This window comes from Carassius carassius, chromosome 37 (genome assembly GCF_963082965.1).
Source record: "Carassius carassius chromosome 37, fCarCar2.1, whole genome shotgun sequence".
Lineage (NCBI taxonomy): Eukaryota > Metazoa > Chordata > Actinopteri > Cypriniformes > Cyprinidae > Carassius > Carassius carassius.
Genome location: NC_081791.1, coordinates 4,917,611 through 4,940,873, shown reverse-complemented (window position 1 = coordinate 4,940,873; position 23,263 = coordinate 4,917,611). Strand labels below are relative to the sequence as shown.

The window sequence follows — 23,263 nt, the reverse complement described above, 5'->3', positions numbered from 1 at the left end:
AAGCAGTTTGTCATATCCGGTTCGCGAACGAATCACTCGATGTAACTGGATCTTTTTGAACCAGTTCACCAAATCGAACTGAATTGTTTTAAACTGTTCGCGTCTCCAATACGCATTAATCCTCAAATGACTTAAGCTGTTAACTTTTTTAATGTGGCTGAACCTCCCTCTGAGTTCAAACAAACCAATATCCCGGAGTAATTCATTTACTCAAACAGTAAACTGACTGAACTGCTGTGAAGAGAGATAATGACTCGTTCACGAGTCAAGAACCGTTTCTGTCAGACGTGTCCGATTCGAGAACCGAGGAGCTGATGATACTGCGCATGTGTGATTCAGCGTGAAGCAGACCGACACACAGAGCGTCTGAATCAAACTGATTCTTTTGGTGATTGATTCTGAACTGATTCTGAGCTAATGTTATGAGCGCCGGTAAACCGAAGGCTTGAATCAAGGGCAATCATCGCCAATGACGCCATTACGTCGAGCACAAAAGAACCAGTGAACCGTTTTCTTCAACCGGTTTATTGAATCGAACTCTCCGAAAGAAGTACTGGTGATCCAAAAATCGATGCAACTGGTTCTTGACTCGTGAACGAGTCAATGTTTTTTTCGTTATCTTGCTCGGCTCGGTGTTCATCTTCAGTTCTCTCTTCACAGCAGTTCAGTCAGTGTACTGTTTGAGTAAATGAATTACTCCGGGATATTGGTTTGTTTGAACACAGAGGGAGTGTCAGCCACATTAAAAAAGTTAACAGTTTAAGTCATTTGTGGATTAATGCGTATTGGAGACGCGAACTGTTTCAAATGATTCAGTTCGATTTGGTGAACTGTTTCAAAAAGATCCGGTTACATCGAATGATTCGTTCGCGAACCGGATATCACAAACTGCTTTGTTTTGAACTCTCTCTCACAACAGACCTGGAAGAGAAGACAATGCTGAATAAAGTCGTAGTTTTTCTATTTTTGGACCAAAATGTATTTTCGATGCTTCAACAAATTATAACTGACCCTCTGATGGACTACTTTGATGATGTTTTTCTTACCTTTCTGGACATGGACAGTAGACCGTACACACAGCTTCAATGGAGGGACTGAGAGCTCTCGGACTAAATCTAAAATATCTTAAACTGTGTTCAGAAGATAAACGGAGGTCTCACGGGTTTGGAACAACATGAGGGTGAGATATTAATGACATCATTTTGCTATTTGGGTGAACTATCCCTTTAATATTGAATATATGAAGAGTTCATTTGTAAAAAACTGAATTTTTAAACCATTTTCAGTAATTGTTGTTTTCATTGTGCATTCCAATTAATCTCAATCACACTGCAGCTGGGTTATTTTGATTAGATAAATCGCGTTAGGGTTAGGCTGACCAACACAATAAAAACATAACATCATAAAAATAGTTATGTTTTTGCAAATAAACTACATATAATGAATCTGTTTACATCACTTTCATAAAAATGGAAAAAAGCTAAATCACGATATACATTATTTATTCATCATTTTGTAGATGTTCATAAAAAAAAGTGAATCTTATGTAGAAAAGTTAAATTGCCATTTTATTCTGACCAAAGTGACTTGAATGCACCAGACGTCATAATTATGACTTCAACTCGTAAATACGAACTTCCCAGGAGGACTTGAGCACACCATTTAGCTCTAGTCCTAATAAAACACACCTGAACTAGTTAATCAAGGTCTTTAGGATGAGGGGAAGAAAAATCAATGTCCCTAATGTCCATCTGTAGGCTACCGGTCTGTCCCGCTGAAGAACAGCTACAGTGAGGATCTGGAGCTGGCGTCTCTGCTGGTGCACATGGACATCGTCAGAGGAAGGGTGGGCGTCACAGCATGTGCAAACACACTTTATTCATGGCCTGATAGGCTGTATCATAATGGCCACCTGGTTTCTTCTGCAGCATGAGAACGGCGAGATGCTGAGTCCGTTCTCGGCGGCAGGGGCGATGGCCATAGCAATGCAGGTGGGCCGTGAGCGTATGGGGGACACCAGCTCCGTCTCCTCTGTGTCCTCCATGTCCCCCCTGCCCTCGTCCCCGGGCCAGGTGCTGGGATACCGCGGGCGCGAGGGCTCGATCGAGGCCCGCTACCAGTCTCCGCTGGAGGACTTCAGAGTGCCACAGGAGGCGCTGTTGGACCACGAGAGCAGGAGGTACGCTTGGACTAAAGATGCTCAGTTGTCAAATTATAAGGTGCATTAGGGCTGGGCGGAATATCGAGTTTGTACGATACATCGATATAATTTTTATAAGCTATACGGTATGAAGCAATAGGATATACAGTCGTTTGATATGAGCGCATCTGACAATATAGTGGAGGACACAGTCTGAGCTGCTGCATAATTAATTTTTGCTTCATATTAAGGCCTTTAAAAACTGGTAAGATATAGTAGCCTATAGTTTAAAGTTTGAGTTTAAAGCGCCGCTCTCAGAAACGCTGCGTGTGCCACTGACAGAGACGCTACTCCTGCTGTTTAATGTGTTTGAGATGAGCTGTTTTCCTTAATGCACTTTTAGCATTTAACATTTAGCACCTTAACTTCAATGAACTCAATGAAAAAAGAGCGCAATAACTGACTAAAATATGCATTTTGCTTAAATATTTGTAGTTGGACAATAAATGTGACGTATGTAGAATTTCAAATGTTTATTCAAAATATAAAATATCGAGATATATACCGTATAACGCTAATCAGCCAAAAAAATTATAATTTTTTGCTCCTATCACCCAGCCCTATGATGCATGTTGTTGTCTTTTATTTAAGCGACAGAGCTTTTTATTTGTATTGTGGCGTACATCCAAGTGTAACAGGCTATTGAAAAAGAGAAAGATGTAGGGCTGGGACTTTGTTTAATGCATCAGTTTGTTAATTGGATTTTGAGATGTGAATGCAAGCTTGCAGCACTGGAGTTGCCCCTATTATGGGTTATGAAAGGTTCAAATTTTAGTTTAGGGAGTCCCCAACAACAGGTTGACATGCAGGCAAGGTCAAAAAACACTTTTATTGTCTTATATGCATTTATTTTTACCTTATTTGCTCAAGGACTCCCAAAGGATTGGCTCAACGATTCACCAAACCCATCCTTTGTGTGATGCTAATCTGCAGTGATTGGTCCGGTTAGATCATGCCTGTGCTGCAGCTTGTGCTAGTGCTGCTTTGTGTACAGTGTTACCAGGGAAACTGCTATTTTTACTGCTCCAAAAGCAGCACTTAGCTCAAAGAATGAATTAGCATTTTCATTCAGAGCAATGAGGAAAGACCAACAAGTGGGTGGGAAATATGCTAATGATTCATGTTGAGATCAACATGAAACCGCTTGGGATTCTTTTTAAAAACTGCTATTTTAAATTATTCATAGTCGACTCTTTCTTTTGAGAAACAATCACTTTATGCACTGTGCACTTTCAGATTTAAACTTTAGGATGTTTTCATTCACATAGAGCTGTTATACACTGCATGAAAGGTCATTTTCAAAAAACTATTAATTGGGGCACTTTTGGAGGACTAATTTTTAATTAAGTTAAATTAAAAAAATTAAACTTGCATGGGTGAAATCATTCACAATAAGATCTGTAAAAGAAAATAGATGGTGAATTTCATGTTCATGGCGACTTTAAGATGATCACGTGCGACATTTAACCCTTGAGTCTGCACCAGCAAGTTATTCACAGAAGTTTCAACAAAAAACCACTGCATGGTATGGTTCACTTCTGGGGGGTTTTCCACTGGGTACAGTACCTGGCACCAAAGCAAACACAATCACTCCTCTTCAATCCATGAAGGTTTCTCTCAGTTAATGTACGCTGTCTCACAGTGTGAAGTGTCTGTCATAGCAAATCAACACGCTGTTTCTGGTTTGAATAATTAAGTGAAGTGTCTTCTCCTAGGATAAGAACACGCAGTCTCATTAATAATTTAATAGACACTGCCATATTGCCACGTCACAAATTGTGATGTCAGCACGATGTAGATTTTAAACCCCGAAGATGAAAATGGCTCAAAAAAAGCTTACAATTAACCAAAAGTTAAAGTTTTCTCCAACAATTAAGATTAATGGATGCTAACATTGTCTTCTGTGATGTGCAACACAACACCTCTGCTAAAATCTCAGAAAAAGTAGTCTGGGGTTTCATGACCCTTTAAAAGTATAAAAGTGGTGTCCTACCTTGGTTAAGGACTAAGCGGCTTCCAGCAGACATGGCCTCAGAGCGATGAACTGAACTTATCCAGATCTACGTGAATGACCCGTTGAATGTCCAGTACTGAATGAGGGTCTCTCCTGGCTCATGGGGTTTAGTTCACACAATGTGCTGTTCATTGAATGAGTTCTGTGATTTTGGTACTCCAGTCACGTCCTTATATAACGTTAGTATGCAATAGATCAGTGCTTCTCAACTGGTTTGGCCATGAGACCCACATTTTCCCATGGTCGTGTGTGTGTGTGTCAACAGCTTTTGTAATGTAATGTACCCCTTTTCCTAAATACACATAAATTGTAAGAATATGACTAATACCCATGAATAGACAGCCTATAAGGCAAGGACCAAACTAGTTTGTACAATTAAGTTGGTATGAGCCACCACAGTTATTTAATAGTACAAATTAACACAAAGTGAAAATAACATTGGCATTTTTGGGTTATGGAACCGACAGTTACCATGGTTAATACACAAAACTAACAGGAAACGTTAATGAAATGTAGAAACTGCTCCTGAATAGAATGAACATCATACCTTCATAAAAAAACAAGTACAAATTAACACAAAGTGAAAATAACATTGGCATTTTTGGGTTATGGAACCGACAGTTACCATGGTTAATACACAAAACTAACAGGAAACGTTAATGAAATGTAGAAACTGCTCCTGAATAGAATGAACATCATACCTTCATAAAAAAACAAGTACAAATTAACACAAAGTGAAAATAACATTGGCATTTTTGGGTTATGGAACCGACAGTTACCATGGTTAATACACAAAACTAACAGGAAACGTTAATGAAATGTAGAAACTGCTCCTGAATAGAATGAACATCATACCTTCATAAAAAAACAAAAACAAATTACTTTAGTGTTACTTTTTCTCATCCGGCCTGGGCTTGATTATTTGTTTTAATATAAAAAGTTATATTGTTGTCTAACGTAAAAGCCCTCTCACACCAAAAGTGAATATGCCTCAGGCTGAAGGAAATGTAAATTCACGTCTGTATAGTAAAGGGTCCAGCTCAAGCTGCGCTGCTGTTATGGATTGCATAAATAATACAAGAATAAATAAAATGGAATTAAAAAAAGGATGATATTTAACATTATTGCAGATTTGCATCATATTTTGAGTTTGCTTTTCACTGTTATTTATTTATTTTGAGGAATACCGAATCAGTTTTTGTGCCAGTGAGATGAGTAAATGCATTTTAACGTTTAGTCTAGAGCTTCGAAAGTCATTATTCTGGTGTTGTGATGCTCAACTATTAGTTTTCACTCATTTTCATGCCAACAATAATGAACTATGTAATATAAACAATATTTCAACCTATGAATTGCCATTACTGTTTGACATTTAATGCCGATAAATCTGAAATCAGTGTTACGACTAGAGATGTAACGGCATGAAAATCTCTTATGATTATAGTGATCAGTATTATCACGGTATTGTTAAAATGTGCTGGGAATTTTCAAAAAGTACCAACTCCAATCATTTCACCAAGTTTTATGTTTAAAATCAGCAAATAAAATGACTTGCTCTCTGACAGCAGGTGGCGCTCATGGAGCAGCAGGATCACAGCTGTTTCCCGTAACCTCCGTGCACAAAGCAGCAGTGCGAATAAAACACTACTTTATTCGGTATTACATGGAGCGAAGATGAACACAAACTAGCGTTGAGTCTTTTCTGAAGACAGCCAGAACCTACAGAGGCACATTCATATAATTAATTCATTCATATATTCATTTGTATAATTCCCTTATCACTCTTTTAAAATCTCCCAGCTTTCCGCCATGTTTTCACACAAAACGAAATAACTTTTTGTGCTGCGTTCACGTGAGACTGTTACTGAAAACAGTGCTTTATGCTGGACAGTATTTGTTTATCCTCAGCTGTCCAAGGTTTAATGATACTTTAAAATACGAAAAAGTGATACCAACCGTGGTTAATTTTATCATGATTTCTTGTCAAACCGGTAATCATTACATGCGTGGCTGGTATAATTCAGCAAGCTAAAGATGGTCTCTTCCTGTCTGAGTGGCTGCTTCTGGTCAAGCGCAAGCTGCAGTGTGGACCACATCTAATGCTGATGATCAGAAGTCAGGCTAAATGATTGAGCTCTTATGTGTGTGATCTATCTTTTCTCTCGCAGGCTCCGCAGGGCTCGCGTCAGCGCCGACAACCGAGCGTAACCCGATCGGCTGTGCGTGCGATGGACAGACGGAGCGGACGTAAGGCCAGTGACGAGGGTCCCACAGAGCTGATGATGTCAAGGACTGCCGTGAAACCGCTTCTGTGGAAATCGTCATCGCCAGCATTTTCGGACAGATCTCCCTCTCTCTGCGACTCCCTCCCACTCCAGTCCGCGCGGGGCATGAACGAACTGCGGCTCATGGACAGAAACAAACAATTGTCTGCTTAGCTACAATCTGAACCTGCAGCGGACGGGACGGGGGTGTTCTGATGCAGCGCGAGACTCGACAACGAGACCAATGTGGGCTGTATCATTCATCACTTTGAAACCGATTCCAGGTTAACATTTATGGAGTAATAATACTTTTTCTTTACTCTATCTTTCTGGCTTATATATATATATATATATATATATATATATATATATATATATATACGTTAAATATATAAATGTGCGTGCGCGCCCCATTTTGCTGTCGGTTAGAAAACGTTGCAGCTGATCTGCTCTCAAAGAGCCTCTCACTCCATTTATTTCATATTGATTATTTTTATTATTTAAACATCTGTTTGATAATGTTATTGTTTTTATTATGAGTTTGTTTGAACATGAGGGCTTGGCCTTTTAAAATTGTGTTTCTCACATTCTTGCGCTTTCTCTTTCCTCTGTCCGAGTTGGACTAAACTGTAAGACACGTCCCAGGATGCTCTTGAGTTTTGTTTTTGTTTTTTGACAGCAAGGTGAGTATGGGAGGTATTATTGAAGCAGTCGCTGTCTGAGCATCAGGAAGATATTCTTCTACATTTAACAACCTTTATTTTTTAATTAAGTTACGATGTTATCAAGTGACCAGAGAGCAATATCACTCTCCTTGTTTTATGTTTTGCCAGTCTGCACGGGTGGACTTTAATTCACAAACAGCTCAGGTGGGGTTTTCAGGCTACGGGAGCATCAGAGACGTTGTGTATTTAGTTTACAGAACTCGGACCATCTCTTTTCAGAACACAATTTCTGTGATTTATCGTTTACCGTTTCTCCGCATTTTAGCAATTGAGAAGTCTTGTTCCTGAAGGCTTTTTATGATGTTTTGTCTTATCCGATCAAAATAAGGAGGACATTTTATGTATGATTTAGTAGCGTTAACCATGATGTCTGTTTAAAGAAAGCCAAAGGTAGACCGTGCAGGTGGTTTATACAAAAAATTGGGACCAAAATAACTCTGTCTCAGTTTATTGGGTTAGTAGAACAACCTGAGCATCAAAATAATTATGAAAATATTATGGATACGTTTTATTTCTTTCTTCTTCTGTGGACACAGGAGTAAGGGCATTTTCGTCAGTCTTGTAGATGTATACCTTGTGCCAAGCTGTCATTTAGTTTTGTGTTCTGCCATAGTATTGCCGTAATACAGACCGTCACTGATTGATAAACAGGCTAAGACTGCTAAATCTCATATTCACAGCTGATGTACAGTAAAACAAGGCCATATTTTTTGTAGCTCTGATAATTTCATGCAGTTCTCCTGTTTGGCCGGTAGAGGTTGAGTTGTTACTGAACTGCACACATAAACGTGCTATTTAGATCTGGGAATCATTTAGTGTCTAACAGCCATATGAGAGAAGCCATTGTGATGCTGTTACATTTTTTCCCCATCACTGATGCTTTACCTTGCTCTCCGTTTGACCATGGGGTCCAAGTGTGTTTTTATGGAGCAGGGTGACCATGGAGGACTTGTTTGCCGTTTTCCCCCTCTTTTTTTTTGCCTTGTGGCTGCTATGTTATGGCAGTATTGTCACCGTATTTATTTGGTTCTGTGCATGACAGCTCAGAGTCTGAAAGATGCTCAAGAATTTACTCCTCAGTTTCCCCAGACTGGGCATAAACAGAAATGCTAACTAACTTGAAAATGGTCAACAAGGGGCATTTTTACATGGAGGGATGTGTGCAATTCAAGCAACCAGTTTGCGCATTTGGATGCATGCATAAATTCTGTAATTCCTCTCTTTTTCTAGTGTATACCAAATTGCATTATGCAATCTAGAAATACTACAGAAAGACATGGGGACCATAATCACTTCCTGAGCTTTGAGAGGAAAAGACGAGGCCAAAGTCCTTCAGAGGGAATTTGCTCAAGTTCCCTTACATTTATTCCTAATTAGCCAACATTCCCTCAATTTGTTCTCAGTGTTATTCCCTTTCCTTGTACTTCTGTAGCCCTTCTCCAGTCTGTAAATTAGTTTCTTCTGTTTTCTTGCATCATCTTTCATGTGCCTTGGTGTATGTATACATCAACGAAAGATTCCCTGTTGGACATGTATGCCATTTTCTATGCTTTCGTGCATCAGCGTTTTGTTAATGTTCTTATTTACAAACCAAGCCTTTTCTGTAATGTGCCTATGCTATATTGGAAGTACATGTTTTAATTTTGCTTTTCATATGTAACATAATCAAGCCTGAGAATAAAGTACTTGTTCAACAATGAAAACGTGATGGACTTTTTTTTAATATTAAATTTATTCTGTAAATAATATTTGTAAAAATCATACAAGCCCAAGCATTCACACTGGTGAATCTGTTTTTACACAAATCATGATTTTATGGGTTTTTTTTACTTTCCATGACATTTCAGGGGGAATAAAGTGCTGTGGTATTGATACTCACCTACAGCATACAACTTGACCTCTCTTTAGGTGCAATTATGTCAGTCATATTTTAAGAAATACATAAGGGCTCAATGAGAGCTGTGCAGTTTGCGATTTGAACCACCCCAAGTCCCCTAAAAATGGTAATTCCTCCCCAGAAGAAAAATACACATCCAAGAAAATCTTCTCCATGGACTTCAACTGGGGTTTATCACTTCACAAAGACAAGGTCTGTTTTCCCCTCTATCCTATCCAAATAGTAAAAATAGCTGGCTGTAGAAGGGGTGCATCCTGACCTTTTATAATCCAGAACCATGTCTTGAACAGTGGGACAGCTAGAAACTCTTGGAGAAAAAGGCAATATTTATTGGGGGAAGAGTTTTTTTTTGTTTGTTTTTGCAGAGATGTTATTTAGTGCTCCTGTTAAAGTATTATCTTTATTAAATGCCACGTGCGCTGTAATCCCATGGTCTGATATCGCTTCACATTCATTCATACATCCACTCTCCTCTTCAGTCAGACTCTGCGAAAAGAAACAAGTATTAAACACAAAAACAACCTCATACTGGAAATAATCTAAGGAATAATCCCATCTTCAAATAAGATATAAAGTAAATGGCTAAAAAGGCTGAACATTAATCACCCTGTTTAGTATCTGTTGATATCTCAACTATTGACTTCTTGGTTTGATCCTTAGAGATTAGGCTGCTTCCTGACTGCTCCACCTTTACATCTTCATGGTCTGGATGCTGTGATGCTGGAGCAGCTTCAGTTGGGCTTGCAGATGATGGTTCAGTCATCACACCTCCTGTGCTCTCAGAGTTCCTTTCCACCAATAAAATTGGTGTCTTATTTACAAACCACCGCCGGATTGTTTCCTCACCTAACCCACTTGATTTGACAATCTCCTCCAACTTAGTCTCATCTAGTTTACCATATTTGTCTAGGTGCTCCTTTAGGACACTAATGTTATCTTTCTGAAAGTCTTCCTCATCTACCATGGTCTGGTAACTCTCAAGCCACTTGAGCTGGCCATTCTTCAGGACATAGCGGCAATCTCCAAACCAACGTACTACCTCTGGTCGCGGTAAGCCCGTTTTAGTTATCAGCTCATTGTACTGGGGACTACTCGGCCAGTGGGTGCGTGCAAAGACTTGCTTCAGCAGATGGAGCTGTTCCGGCGTCTTCTTTCCTCTGTATGGGGAGGTCTGAGGAACAGCTGTCTGAGAGATAGATTGTGCCACCTTTGTAGCCTCATTCAGTAGACTGCCCTCGGGGTCACCTTTTCCATTAGATTCAGTAACTTTCAGCATTTTGAGATTGATTTTGATAGGGTTAACTTTCGGCTCAGTACTGGTCTCATCCTTCTGTTTCTCCTCTATGTCTTCTTTTGTTTCCTTGCAGGAATCTTCAGCTTCATAGGTCTCCTCACTGCAGTTTTTTTCCTTGTTTATTCGATGCTCCTCTGCTTCTCCCACCAGATTATCTTCCCTTACTGCCCTCTCAGCTTCTTTCTTCTTCTCTGCTGCTACCCTCCTCCGTCGCTCCGCAAACCAACCGTGGATCTCACGGCGAGTCATCTTTGTTTCTGCTCTTAGCCGGTCAACTTCTTCACTAGATGGATCTGGGTCCTGTGCAAAGCTGGCCTCCAAAGCACGAACCTGATGGGGCTCTCGCTCTTTGTACCGTATGGCCGTGAAATCTGGCGACGGGGGTCGTGGAGGACGCCGTGTCGGAGTTGGTGGGGATGATGTCTGTGAGGGGCTGAGAGGTGACTGCTGGGGGGTTTTAGGCCTCTCTGGGGTTGTACTGTTTTCCGACAGGTCCACAGCAGCAAGAGTATCCAGTTGGGAAATGCCATCACTAGCTGTAACAGTCTGACCTCCGCCACTTGACCTTGAACCCTTCAGATTCCGGAAGTGGTAGCGGCGGTCGCTGAACCATTTCCGTACTTCACGTACAGACAGACCTGTTAGGCTTATTAGTCGCTCTACTTCCTCTTGATTAGGAAACTGGCTAAGAAGGAAGCTCTCCTTTAAGGCTGCCAGCTGTTCCTGGGACTTTTTGGTTTTGTTAAAGCTGGGGTCCAGGAAGTTGGTGGTAGAGAATTTATGAGAGTTCATAGAGATAGGAGAGTCTGATTTACTTGGTACGGCGGTATCTGTTGTAGTGATAGATGCAGAGGTCGTGGCTGGACTGGTACTCGCAGCTGAAACAATGTCCTTGTTGTTGATGTTGCTTTTAGCCTCAGAATTGCCTGTACCCTCACTTTTCACAATGTTACCGTTGTTTTGAATGCAAGTGGCATTAGTACCCGGTTTATTGACCTGAACTTTGCTGTTGCTATTTGACTTAGCAGGGCTGCTGCTACCAATACTGATTACACTAGACTGGCTACATAAGCTGCTTGTACTACTAATACTGCTTGAACCGCTGCTAGTACTAGCATTGCTGCTGCTGCTGCTACTGCAATTTCCACTACTGCTGCTACCAACAGTGCCTAAAACCATACTGATTCCTTTATCAGCTACCAGGGCTGCGGCAGGTCTGGCCTGCATCATCGGCTTTGCAGCAGCCTGAGGTTTAGGTGTAACTGCTAATGCAACAGGGGCACTGCTGACCTGAATTCCATTAGCCATCATCGGCTGGGTGACAATCACCCCTCCTTGGCCAACAAGGCTACCTTGTAAGATATGAGGGATGCCGGTTGTGCCCAGAACTGTGATAGTTGGCTGAGTAGTGGTGTGGTGGGTGTGCCTCTGCTGTTGGCTGTTTGAAGGTGCTGCCTGTATGATTGTATTGAACATTTTTCTGCGGGCATCTTCTATTTCTTCTGGAGACCAGCTGATTCCTTGTTTCAGCCTCTGTGCTGTGAACCAGATCTTGATCTGCTCCTCGGGATACTTGGTGACTACAGTAAGGTAGCAAAGCTCAGCCTTGGTTGGATAAGGGAACTTGCTAAAGGATGTCTTTAGGAAACTGCTATTGTCCATGGATGCGTTGTAGGTAGGAATGCTGCTCAGGGGGACCATTACTTTTGGAAGATTCTTAGTACGTGATGATGAGGATGCCAAAGAGGAGTGGGATGAGGAGACCGTTATTGGAGCAGATTGTTGATTGAGACTTCTGTTCTGCACGACGGATATGACTTGTGTAACAGCTGTCTTCAGCATGGGCAAAGCCCCAGAGCCATTAACGATCTGTATGGCCGACGGCAGGGCGACTTTGCTGGCTGCTCCATTGTGTACAATAGTGGGCACATGAGTGACAGTAACTGCAGGAGAGTCACTTTTCTCCAGCACTTTGGTAATAACAGGGGGAGGGTCATCAGTTGCAGGGTGGGAAACTACAATCCTTTTGGGTTCTGATTTACCCTTCAGCATTTTCATGATTGGTGTCTTGGTGATGGATATCTCATATTCTTTAGAGCTAGTGCTTTCACAAGGTTCCACACAAAGACTCTGCTCTACTATGATTGTATCGTCCTTCTTTTTGAGCTGAAGTGTGGTGTTTATTGTACTCGGATGGACACGGGCATTGTGCAGGGCCAAGCCCTCAAATTTTGCTGCATTAATCCCGCAATCCACGCAAAGAAAACAAGGGTCAATGCGGAAATCTGGGTGCCCGCTGTAGACATGATCAAGGAAAAGATTTAGGTCCTGGGTCTCAAAGTTACATGGCCTACAAGTGTAAATACCGCCATCTTTATGGGTATCACCTGCTTCTTGCCCAGAGGACTCATCCAAACTTTGACTGCTTTTTCCACTTGCTTCCTCTGTAGCCGAAAAGTCAATGTCCTTGGTTGAAGGGGACAGTCTGTCCAGCTCAAAGTCATCCTGCAGATGCATGGCTTTTACTGGAATCATGCACGGAACGGTGGACTTCCTCTTGCTAGCCATGGTTCTGTCTACGTAGTCTTCAGTGAGAGTCCTGATTAATGATGATTATCCACTCTTATTGAACATCCACTGAGAACTTTTTGATGGACATTATCATCAGTATTTAATGTCCTTAATGGTTTCAGACATCAGAGCATCTGTAAAGAAAAAAAACAACAGATTTTAAGAACCACAGAAATCAAGATCAATTTAGTTACTACACTAAAATAACAAAAACTACCTATTGACGTTCTATCATTAAATGTCTTTTCACTTACAGTACAAAAGAGAAGAGCTGCTTTTATGTCTGTCTCTGATGACTGAGCTACTTTCAAAGAGGCTTTTAAAGCCTCTCATTCTGTTTAAGGAGCATTTTCACACCCCATGCCCTCCCAGAAAAAGTTTAACTTTTGTTGTTTTAAGTGAATGACGTACTATCAATCAAGCCCGATGGATTTTCATACCACAAATGTGAGAAAACATGCACACATCCAAATGTTCAACAGTGTATTGACTAAACAACAACACTGGAAAAAGCACTGGAGTTAATTTCTGATTCAAATAACTGTGACTGCCATGGCCTACCAGAAATATAGGTCACTTTCAATTCACTAATCTTAGACTGCAGCAGGCAAACATACACAGGAATAGGGCAGGACAATTTCTTAGTTGCAAGTTAACCCTTCAAATGAAAGGGATTTGGGGCCACAAAAGGCAAAACATATGACAAGAAAGGACCACAATGATGACAACAAGAACACATTTCCTATAAGAAAATACCATAGGACCATTAACCAAGCTGAAAAGAGCAATACAGCTTTCTCCAATTCTACCATGTCACAGAGGGACACAGGAAAGGTTTGGTCTGATAACACTGTCTAGTTAGTCCCTGCTGGTAGATGCTATAATTACAACATCAGGATTCGAAAGTATTATTCACCGGATGGCCATTATAGAGTAATCATATATTCTGACTACATCAGAATTTTGCAAGCCATATAGACCTATTTGGAGTAGACATCACAGATACATCACTTGCAGCTGAGCATTAATTATGGTAGCAGAAAAGCACATAACCAGGTGGAGGGAGACGGGTAAAACCCACGAAAAAAAAAAAAAGTACTGTTGTACCTTTGGATGTCAGAATCTATTTCTACTAAATATTGTAGAAACTTAATTTTCTGTAAGGTTGCTTTGCAATGATTTATATGTGCTATACAAAAATAAACTTTGAATTGAATCAGAATACAGATCATTTGTATAGAATATGGTCATCAAATACGCCATTTGAAACACCTGCTATGATTACTCTACTTTTAAAGCATACATTTGATTTACACAATAGGTCTACATAATATTCACATATACTGTTCATAGAGGACATACTGCATGAGCCCTGAAGTTAAAGTATGAAATACTATTTAAACCTATAACATTTGACAATCTATGTTATCTCACAGTTCTGACGTTTTTTCCCCTAGCAAAAACAAGTTTAAATATCCTAGTTCGGACGTTAAAACTCAATTTAACTCAACAAAAGTGAGTTTGTAAATTATGAGGAAAAAAGCCAGAAGTGTGAGATACAAAAAAGGGGGAGTGACGAGTTGATTTTTCTTATCAGAATTGTGAGATATAATCTCACACTTCTAAGAGATTAATTGCGAGGAATAAAGTCAGAAATGTGAAATATATACTCAAATTTACTTTTTAAATAAAAAAATATTTTATTCCAAGGCTTTCATAGACTGTAGACATAGTAATTTTTACCACCATATGCTCCGCCCACAGAAAAGACGTCATAACTATTTTGCAAAAACTATATATAAATCACTATTACTTTATGCACGAAACGATTAATCGCCTTCTGGTAATTCACGCATGCATGCTAGGTGGCGCCAACCAGCAATGCATTTTTCCTCCTCAGCCCATGTATCTTGTATATGGCTTTTACATAATCCTTTTCTCAATATAAACTTTAAACCATCCTCGAGTGCTTGTAATATTGTGATCTAAAAATGTATTTGGATTCTATAATAGGCAGACATGCAATCATTATGTTATAATGGACTGAAAGCTACCTGCTTGGCATTTGTCAAACATCCTTTGTTATAATAATACCATGAGCTGCATTAAACATACAGGCCTACAGAAATATATTGTATGAAGATAAATATAGACGCCAACGACAAAAACATCTCGACATCCATATTCTTTGTATGTTGGTTGAAAATGTTTTACGCTCGTGCTCAATACAGTCAGAGCCTTTAGCGCCACCACGTCAACCTTTTGGGTAACAGCAGTTGCTCTGGCCACGTGATGTAATGCTCAAATCTTATTGGACGGCCCGTGTTTTCACGTTGGGAAACTGAAAAGATTTGTTCGACTGATTAAAAAATAAACGTATTTTCGGTCAGTGGATGTTTGCGGTCTATGTGGAAGCATCCATAGGAATCTGCAGATTTTATTCCAGCGCACATCGTGGGAAGTCGTGGCCTAATGGTTAGAGAGTCGGACTCCCAATCGAAAGGTTGTGAGTTCGAGTCCCGGGCCGGCAGGAATTGTGGGTGGGGGGAGTGCATGTACAGTTCTCTCTCCACCTTCAATACCACGACTTAGGTGCCCTTGAGCAAGGCATTGAACCCCCAACTGCTCCCCGGGCGCCGCAGCATAAATGGCTGCCCACTGCTCCGGGTGTGTGCTCACAGTTGTGTGTGTGTGTTCACTGCTCTGTGTGTGTGCATTTCGGATGGGTTAAATGCAGAGCACAAATTCTGAGAATGGGTCACCATACTTGGCTGAATGTCACTTCACTTTCGCATCATCACGTCCGATGTTCGTTTCGCGTTCTCGCGCTCAGTGTGGAAAGGATTTACACTGCCATGATATCCTCTTTTTCCCAGAAAATGGAAATGCCCTTCATTGCAGCTTGTGGTTTGGCTCAGCAAAAGGGGGCATGGCCCTGCCAACGCTGCTGGGTCACATAACCAACACAAAAGGTTTGTGTGGTAGGCGGGCCTGACATCCATCACACTGGTCAGACACTGAGGACGAGAAGACGAGTGGGGGTTGGGTCCTTAAGTTTGGGCCGAGGTGCAAGCATGTGTGTGTGCACATGTGTTGGGGGCCATTAACTGTCGCAGGAAGCAGTGAGGTGTTTCAGCAAGGAATTATTTGCCTTGATACCAATTCCCCATCCCTACCCCCTCACACACACCCTTTTCCACCCTCTTCCAACAATCACAGAGCCGTTACCCCCCACATCTCCTCCTCCTCGTCTCTGGAATGTTCCACCATGAGCTGTTTAGCAAGTGGTCAACCTGGGAGCCAAGCTGCCGTCTGCATCGAGCATTAAGATATGAACTGTCTCCCAGTTTGTTTGCACAAAAATTATCAAACGCTTTAAATATACAATATAAAATGTATTGGGCGGACCACATGTAAAAGTTAAAAATTTGTAATTTAAAATCATGCATTGATGAACCACTATATTGACTATATAAAGTTTTTGCTCATAACAAGCAAAAATATCTGCCAATAGCGTAAGAAAAATAATCTTAATCGAATGGCTAAACAAGATAATTTTTCTTGCACCATTGGCAGATATTTTTGCTTGTTTTGAGCAACAACTAACAATATTTAGATTTTTTGTTTTTTAGAAAACAAGACAATATCTGGAGTCATTTTACTTATCAAATAAATGCATCCTGATTCAGCCAATTTTAGATATTTAAACTAGAAAACAAGACAAATATACTAAGAAAGAAAATCATTTTTTGCCGTGTAGACAGTCATCACTTTGGACTAACAGGACATCTTTGTCTCTCTGGAGAACATGTAAATAAACAAGGACACAATAGTGCCTAAACAGATCAATTCTGAACCACGTGGTGTTTTATAAGAACGCGACCAGTAAACACGATAAACATGGCTACGGTGCAGTTGGGGTTAGACTCTATTCTCTATCTGTGACGTTTGCTTTGGTGAAAACACATGTCCCCTTCCCTTCCCCTTCCCTGGCTCTCCCTCATCAAGTTCAGCCCAGTCCGCAGGGAGACGACGGGTCGCGTCAGCACCACTGGTGTGTAACCCCCACCCACACACACTCTGTTTCACGTACACACACTGAATTAACGCACTGAAGCACTCATTGGCTCAGTGGTCACCCAGGTCCCTGGCCTGCCCTGGTTTGTTTTCCCAGACGCTGTGAGTGGTGAGAGCAGTCCCTGATCCTGTTCCACTGTGTATGATCTGTGCGGTTCTTCAACATGGCGTCCCTTCATTCCCTCCTCAAAGCCACCAATGCATGTGGGTGCCAAATGGTGTTTCTTGGTAGTAACGTTAACATGCATTTAGGGCTGGGTGATTTTTCCGATTGTATCGATTAATTCGAATTTAACGTTTTGCCATTATTTAATTTTTTTATAAATCGAGGAATCATGATTTTGAATAAGAATATTACCAAACATTAGTTTTAGACACAATATGGCACGGATAACAGTAAAGAGAAACGAATAATGATCTGTGATTAATGCCCTCAGTAGAATATATCTCTAGTACCAATGTTTTTTACCAATAAGAATGTTTTCTCTGTGAACACTTTTGTTTCGACAAAGATGCGATGTGGGCAGTTAGCTTGAGCGACACGTAGACTGCCATTTCATGAAAGAGATGCGAGCCCAGTGCATCCATGTTCACAGAAAAAACAACTGAAAAGCAGTGCTATCAAATAAAAAAAAACTAAACTACTGCATGTCTGATATTTCATGTTTGCATTATGGTGACAGGCGGAAAGCTGCTGCTGTTTTTACAGAACATGTATAATTAATGATAATCTACTGCTGTTATACCTTCAGTCATTTGGAATTTGAATTATCTAGACTTTTGAGATTTTTTTAAAGCAATTTTACTTTGTTGATGTAGTGCATGCATCTTTTCTGCAAAGATATTTAATAAGTGATTTGTTTAACATTTACATCATGTGCAGTGCACTTGGAATCAAATTTTCAGACACACTTTATGTTGAAGTCCAATTCTCGCCATTAACTAAGACTTTTGCCTTAAACTCCTAATGTGCTGTTTAGTAATAGTTGGTGTGGTAGTTGTTAAGTTTAGGTGTTGGGCAGAGTTAGGGTTGTAGACTATGCTCATGCAGAACATGTGCTTTATAATTACTAGTAAACAGCCAATATTATAATAATAGGCATGCTAATAATCAACTAGTTAATAGTGAGAATTGGTCCCTATACTAAAGTGTTACCAATTTTTCTTTAACTAGAGGGTTAATAGAGAAAAAGTTACTTGAATCGTGTTGTAGGTACATTCTCAAGATGACTAGTTAAAAATCAAGAATCGGTCAAACGTTCTGAAAATAGGGGTGGGCGATATATCGTTTAGACGATAATATCAAAATTGTTGTCTGGACGATATGCAAAATTGGGATATCGAGTATTTCATAATTTGTACAATCCGACCTCCCAAACATGAAAAGAGCTGAAGGAAGTTAAAGAGAAAACAAATAATGCACACTATAACGATATTAATAATGTGGGGGTTTGTTTGACTGTGTTTTATGTTTTTTGTTTTGTTTTATTTTTATATCACGATCGTTCCTCAATGAGTAAGCTGCTACTAATTTGCAAAACAACTACGGAGTTCTTCCTGTGTGTTATGACGTTTCTTAGTTGAAGCAACAATCCAAAAACGTAAAGAGTAAAGTCGATGTACGATTAATAAAATAGCTGCTAGAAAAGGCAAAATATGCGTTGTTTGCGGAAAAAAAAGTTTTTCTTAAATGTCTGTGGCATCCTCAAGTGGCGAGGTTCGTGATTGCATCATTTGAAAATTGCGTTGTATAATGAGTCCAAAAGATGGAATACATTTTTCCCAAGAGATCCACCGGAATAGCCTCCGAACACGAACAGGGCTTTTTTTAACTTCTAGAAAAAAGTTTTTTTTAGTACAAACTAAAACATTTTCATTAATACGGTGAACTGTGAACGGTGAACGTCTTACGTCAGTGTGCCGTGCGTATGTTACTCAGTCACTTGTTATCTAGCTTCGAGCTCAACAACACAAAAATGAGCCAAGAAAGCCAAAATACACAGTCATCCTCAAAACCAGTGCCAGAAGTGCTAACAGCGAGACTGCTTTAGCCTGGAGATGGTTTGGTTTTGACAAAAAAGACGAGCAAAAGTCGCCCAGCTGTACAATTTGTCGCATGCACATTGCCGTAAAGCAGAGCGCCACAACCAACCTCTTCCATCGTCTTTGTACAACACACAAAACACAGTTTGAAGAGCACTGCTGCAAAAGAAAAGACACAACAGACCTTGGAAGAAACATTCACAAAGAAAACACCATATGACAAAAAAAAGCGAAAAGTGGAAAACGATTACAAACTCTGTAACAAGTTTTATTGCAAGGTCTATGTTGCCTATTCAATCAGTCGAGAAGGATGGGTTTCAAGAAATGTTACAGACTTTAGATCCCAGATATAATCTGCCTTCAAGGAGATATTTCAGTGAAACAGCTCTACCAAAACTGTTCTTGTCGACAAACGCTGTCCCATAAATTGCAGAAGGTGCAGGATGTTTTATGCATTGCTTTTTGATATACTGCTCGGTTATTATTACTGAAAATGCAACTTCAACTGTGCAAATACAGCATAAATTTCTGAACAGAGTGGCACAGATTCAATGTCACCAGCGCCTAAGGTGTTAAGGCTCAGTTAAAAATGGACGAGTGAGGGGGGAAAAAAATGGCGGCACAGCACACGCTCTGCTGTCCAACCTAAAATGGCTGACATCACAGTCTCCAAACCAGCAAGAGAGAGCAGTGCCAGCTCGAGCTGACCAGAGCTGCTTGAACACACAGCCCTGGTCACGCTCGGGACCGAGACAAGGGAACGGCTCCAGGTTCTGTTAGGGGATAGATTTACAGTAATCCCACCTGGAAGAGGGAAAGGAAAGAAAACCAGGAGGACACACTAACAGAGCCATTAACTGGGTTTGTTCCCATCTTGATTTAGTTTTCCCTGATGATCTAGGGTTTTATTTCTTTCTACAGTCGTAAGAAAAATCATAATAGCACTCCAAGAAAACAAATCACAGAGGTTAAACCCAATCAAATGTTTTGATCTGACTGTCGTTCTCAACACACAGAGCTGTTATGAGGGTGACGGATGTAAGTGTGTGTTTGAGATGTAAAAGAGCATGGTTTCATTGACTGTGAGCTTTAACTGAGGAGGTTTCCTCGAGTCAAACACCACGGCCTGCGTGTTCACATCAGACAGGCCGTGCGTGGTCTATGGGTGGTCATTCATGAATGTTACAAGTCAAATGACAGATCCTGATAGTCGATGCCATAGAGCAGGGCGCCCAATGGGGGAAAATTATATATAATATAAGATCTGTTAAAAATGGCAGATTTAAATAAACACTGCTTAAAACTGATTTAACATTAACAACACTACATATGGGGAAACTAAAAGTTTGTTTTATTGGTCAATCTGGGCTGTTTCCCAAAAGCTTGGTAAGACTGAGTTGATCGTATAATAATTGGGAAACGCAGGCCTGGCTGATGCTGTGATCTCAAACTGACCACATATTCACTAATGGGTATAATGCATCTGAATAATAGCAAACTAATGGCAGATTTAAATAAACACTGGTAAAATGTTAAACAAACAGTACATTACATGAGAAGATCCAAACTGATTTATCATTAACAACACTACTGGCCGATTTTCAACATCTGACACATGGGGAAACTAAAGAGTTTGGTTTATCGGTCGATCTGACCAATGCTATAATCTCAAAGTGACCACATATCACCCTGATATATGCTGATATAAGGGTCAATCACTAAAAAGAAACTAGATGCATCCACTGCCAGCAATTTATTATGAGCTGCGATTATTAATACAAACTAGTGATCACTGACTGGATGGACATATGCATAAATTAATAACCAACCCAGTGATCTACAATATAAATGAAGTTCAAGATGAAACTGTTCAAAACAGATTGTCTGAAGGTGTCACTGATCTCTGCACTAGTTACTCACATAGATGTTGTGCGAGTCTGATCACACGCACGCGCGCCATTAATCGAGGCAAACTTTAATTTCTATGAATACTGGTGTTATGAAATATGATCAGATATTTAAAAACCACAAACTACATCTCCACCCGTTTCCTGTCGCCACTGCACACACACACACTCCCTCACTCACAGAGCAGCAGTCAGGCACTTTTGAGAGGGCAGTTCATCTGCTGTAATGAATGTTTGTGACCTCGATGTGTAACAATAAAACACAAACTCACCCGCCAACTCCCGCGCCGCTTCAGCCGCCACACACTCAATAACAAACACGACTCAAGTCAGCTAGTGCTGTAAGATACAGGGATGAGCGCAACACAAAGGCCCCTCATTATTGTTTATGTCCAGTCGGGTGAGTGTGTGTGTGTGTGTTAAACACAGACTGAAAGAAACTCACGCTGCGTCACAAGCAGCAGCGTCACGTGACCTGCTGCGTCTCCGGCGCTGTGTTGCCAGATTGGATTGAAGACCTCCAGCACGACGACAGCATAAAACACGCCGATTTAAACGTTTTACGAGCTTTAGGTGGCTGTTATGGAGGGTTTAGAGTATTTTTAGACATATTTTTAAACTACAATCATCCAACCTAAATGTTTTGTCACCCAGTGACATATTTATATTTTTCAATTTCTAATGTTCTTGATTAATATTTATATTGTGAGGAAGATAGTTAAAACGAACTTTGATTTCAAACTCTGAATTTAATTAATTTTAACTAAAAAAAGACAAGTAAACAGTAATAAAATAAAAATAGATAAATGACCAGCAATGCCACCAACAAATAGGCTACAATAACATGATACAGCTAAAATTAACCGTGCTTTAAGTTTTTCAGTTAGGTATAACAGTACAGAAATACCACAGAAACGGAATAATCTATTTAACTTCAAAATAACACTGGTAGTCCTAAATGTATAAATAAACATTAGTGACAGACAGACAGCAGCATGTTTGTTTAGGTTGCTGTCACTCTAAGATATGATTCACTCTAACTGTTAAGACCTGTTCACACCAAGCACGATAACTATAAAGATAACTATAAAGATATAGTTCTAAAAATCGTTCTCAATATTAAAGAATAGCAGAGTCCACACCACAACTATAATGATAAAGGCACAGAGAAACGATATCGTTGGAATCACTTTCAGAACGATTTTTTTTCCTGATGAACGATAAAACATTGCCAGCCAATCAGAATCAATCCTGCTGTAACGAGCTCAAGGATTTAAAGCAGCAGACACACGTGTACTCAGAATACACAGACAATATCGTTCGCTGGTGTGGACGCTAATATCGTTATCTTTATAGTTATCTTTATAGTTATCTTTATAGTTATCGTTCTTGGTGTGAATGGGGCTTAAGACTCAAAAGCACTTGCAAATGATACATTCCGCCATCTGTCCCGAGCGACTTTCGCGCTGAAATATTTAATATGAAATATTTACGGGAATCAAAAAGTAGCCCATGATTTTATCATTTGTCCCAAACATTTTCGCCCCCCGGTTTGACGTCACCAAAAGAAGCCCAATCTGGCAACAATGCATCCGAAGCCCGGATGATCGACTCGATACCAATATACTGATGGAGACTGGAGAGTAATTAATACACACTTAAGGAATTCCTGCCCGAAGCAAACTGAAAAATATGAGTTTGAAAAAGTTTCAGAGCAGTTAAATTACAGTGATAGACTACTAGAGCAATTAAACTGGAGTAATTTGTATAAGCACAATGTAGAGTCCTGCACGGGTTTGGGTACCCGACGGGTGACCCGCAAATTTGGCTGAAACGGGTGAAAAATATCCAACTGTGTCGGGTACGGGTGCGGGTCGGGTCGGACACAGGGGAAACACGGGTCTAAACACAGGTTCAAAACAGTCACGTGCAAACGTAAAAATAGGCCTACATTCCACTTTTAAAAAATCACAACCGCGCGAACGGCTGCATGAGTCATTAAGCCCTTTCACACATACAGACTTTTCCGGAAAATTACCGGTAAATTGCCGTAAAGAGATCATGTGTGAACAGGATCTTTTAAAAAATACCGGTAAATTCGTTCTGGCAATTTACCGGTATGAGAAGTTGTAACATTACCAGTAAGTTGCCGGAATTCTGCTCTGTGTGAACACAGAAGGAAAATTACCGGTATGAGTACGTACGAGTTCAGAACGCGGTGACGTAAGACGTCTACTCCGGGCCAATCATAACAATGTGACGCATTCACGC

At 40.4% G+C, this 23,263-nt stretch overlaps 2 protein-coding genes across 4 annotated transcripts in view; one reads left to right on the top strand and one right to left on the bottom strand.

Moving 5' to 3' along the window:
• The window catches only part of plcg1 (phospholipase C, gamma 1), a 49,389-nt gene extending 40,483 nt beyond the window's left edge, over positions 1-8,906 (top strand). For both annotated transcript variants that reach the window (XM_059527191.1, XM_059527190.1), the window contains exons 31-33: positions 1,758-1,846; positions 1,929-2,179; positions 6,383-8,906. In XM_059527191.1, coding sequence (XP_059383174.1) covers positions 1,758-1,846; positions 1,929-2,179; positions 6,383-6,422 — 380 coding nt within the window. In that variant the 3' untranslated portion in view covers positions 6,423-8,906. The remainder of the gene's footprint in view (positions 1-1,757; positions 1,847-1,928; positions 2,180-6,382) is intronic.
• A 596-nt stretch (positions 8,907-9,502) lies between these two features.
• LOC132117868 (zinc fingers and homeoboxes protein 3-like) lies at positions 9,503-21,508 on the bottom strand. 2 transcript variants are annotated; one of them, XM_059527195.1, is made up of 3 exons: positions 21,438-21,508; positions 9,707-13,099; positions 9,503-9,586 (listed from the first exon to the last, which is right to left on the bottom strand). In XM_059527195.1, exons 2-3 carry the CDS (start codon positions 12,960-12,962, stop codon positions 9,576-9,578), a joined length of 3,267 nt encoding a protein of 1,088 aa, XP_059383178.1. In that variant the 5' UTR covers positions 12,963-13,099; positions 21,438-21,508; the 3' UTR covers positions 9,503-9,575. The 2 variants fall into 2 exon arrangements, with proteins under 2 accessions (XP_059383178.1, XP_059383177.1); XM_059527194.1 differs by lacking the exon at positions 21,438-21,508 and adding an exon at positions 21,265-21,431.
• Positions 21,509-23,263: the final 1,755 nt, after the last annotated feature.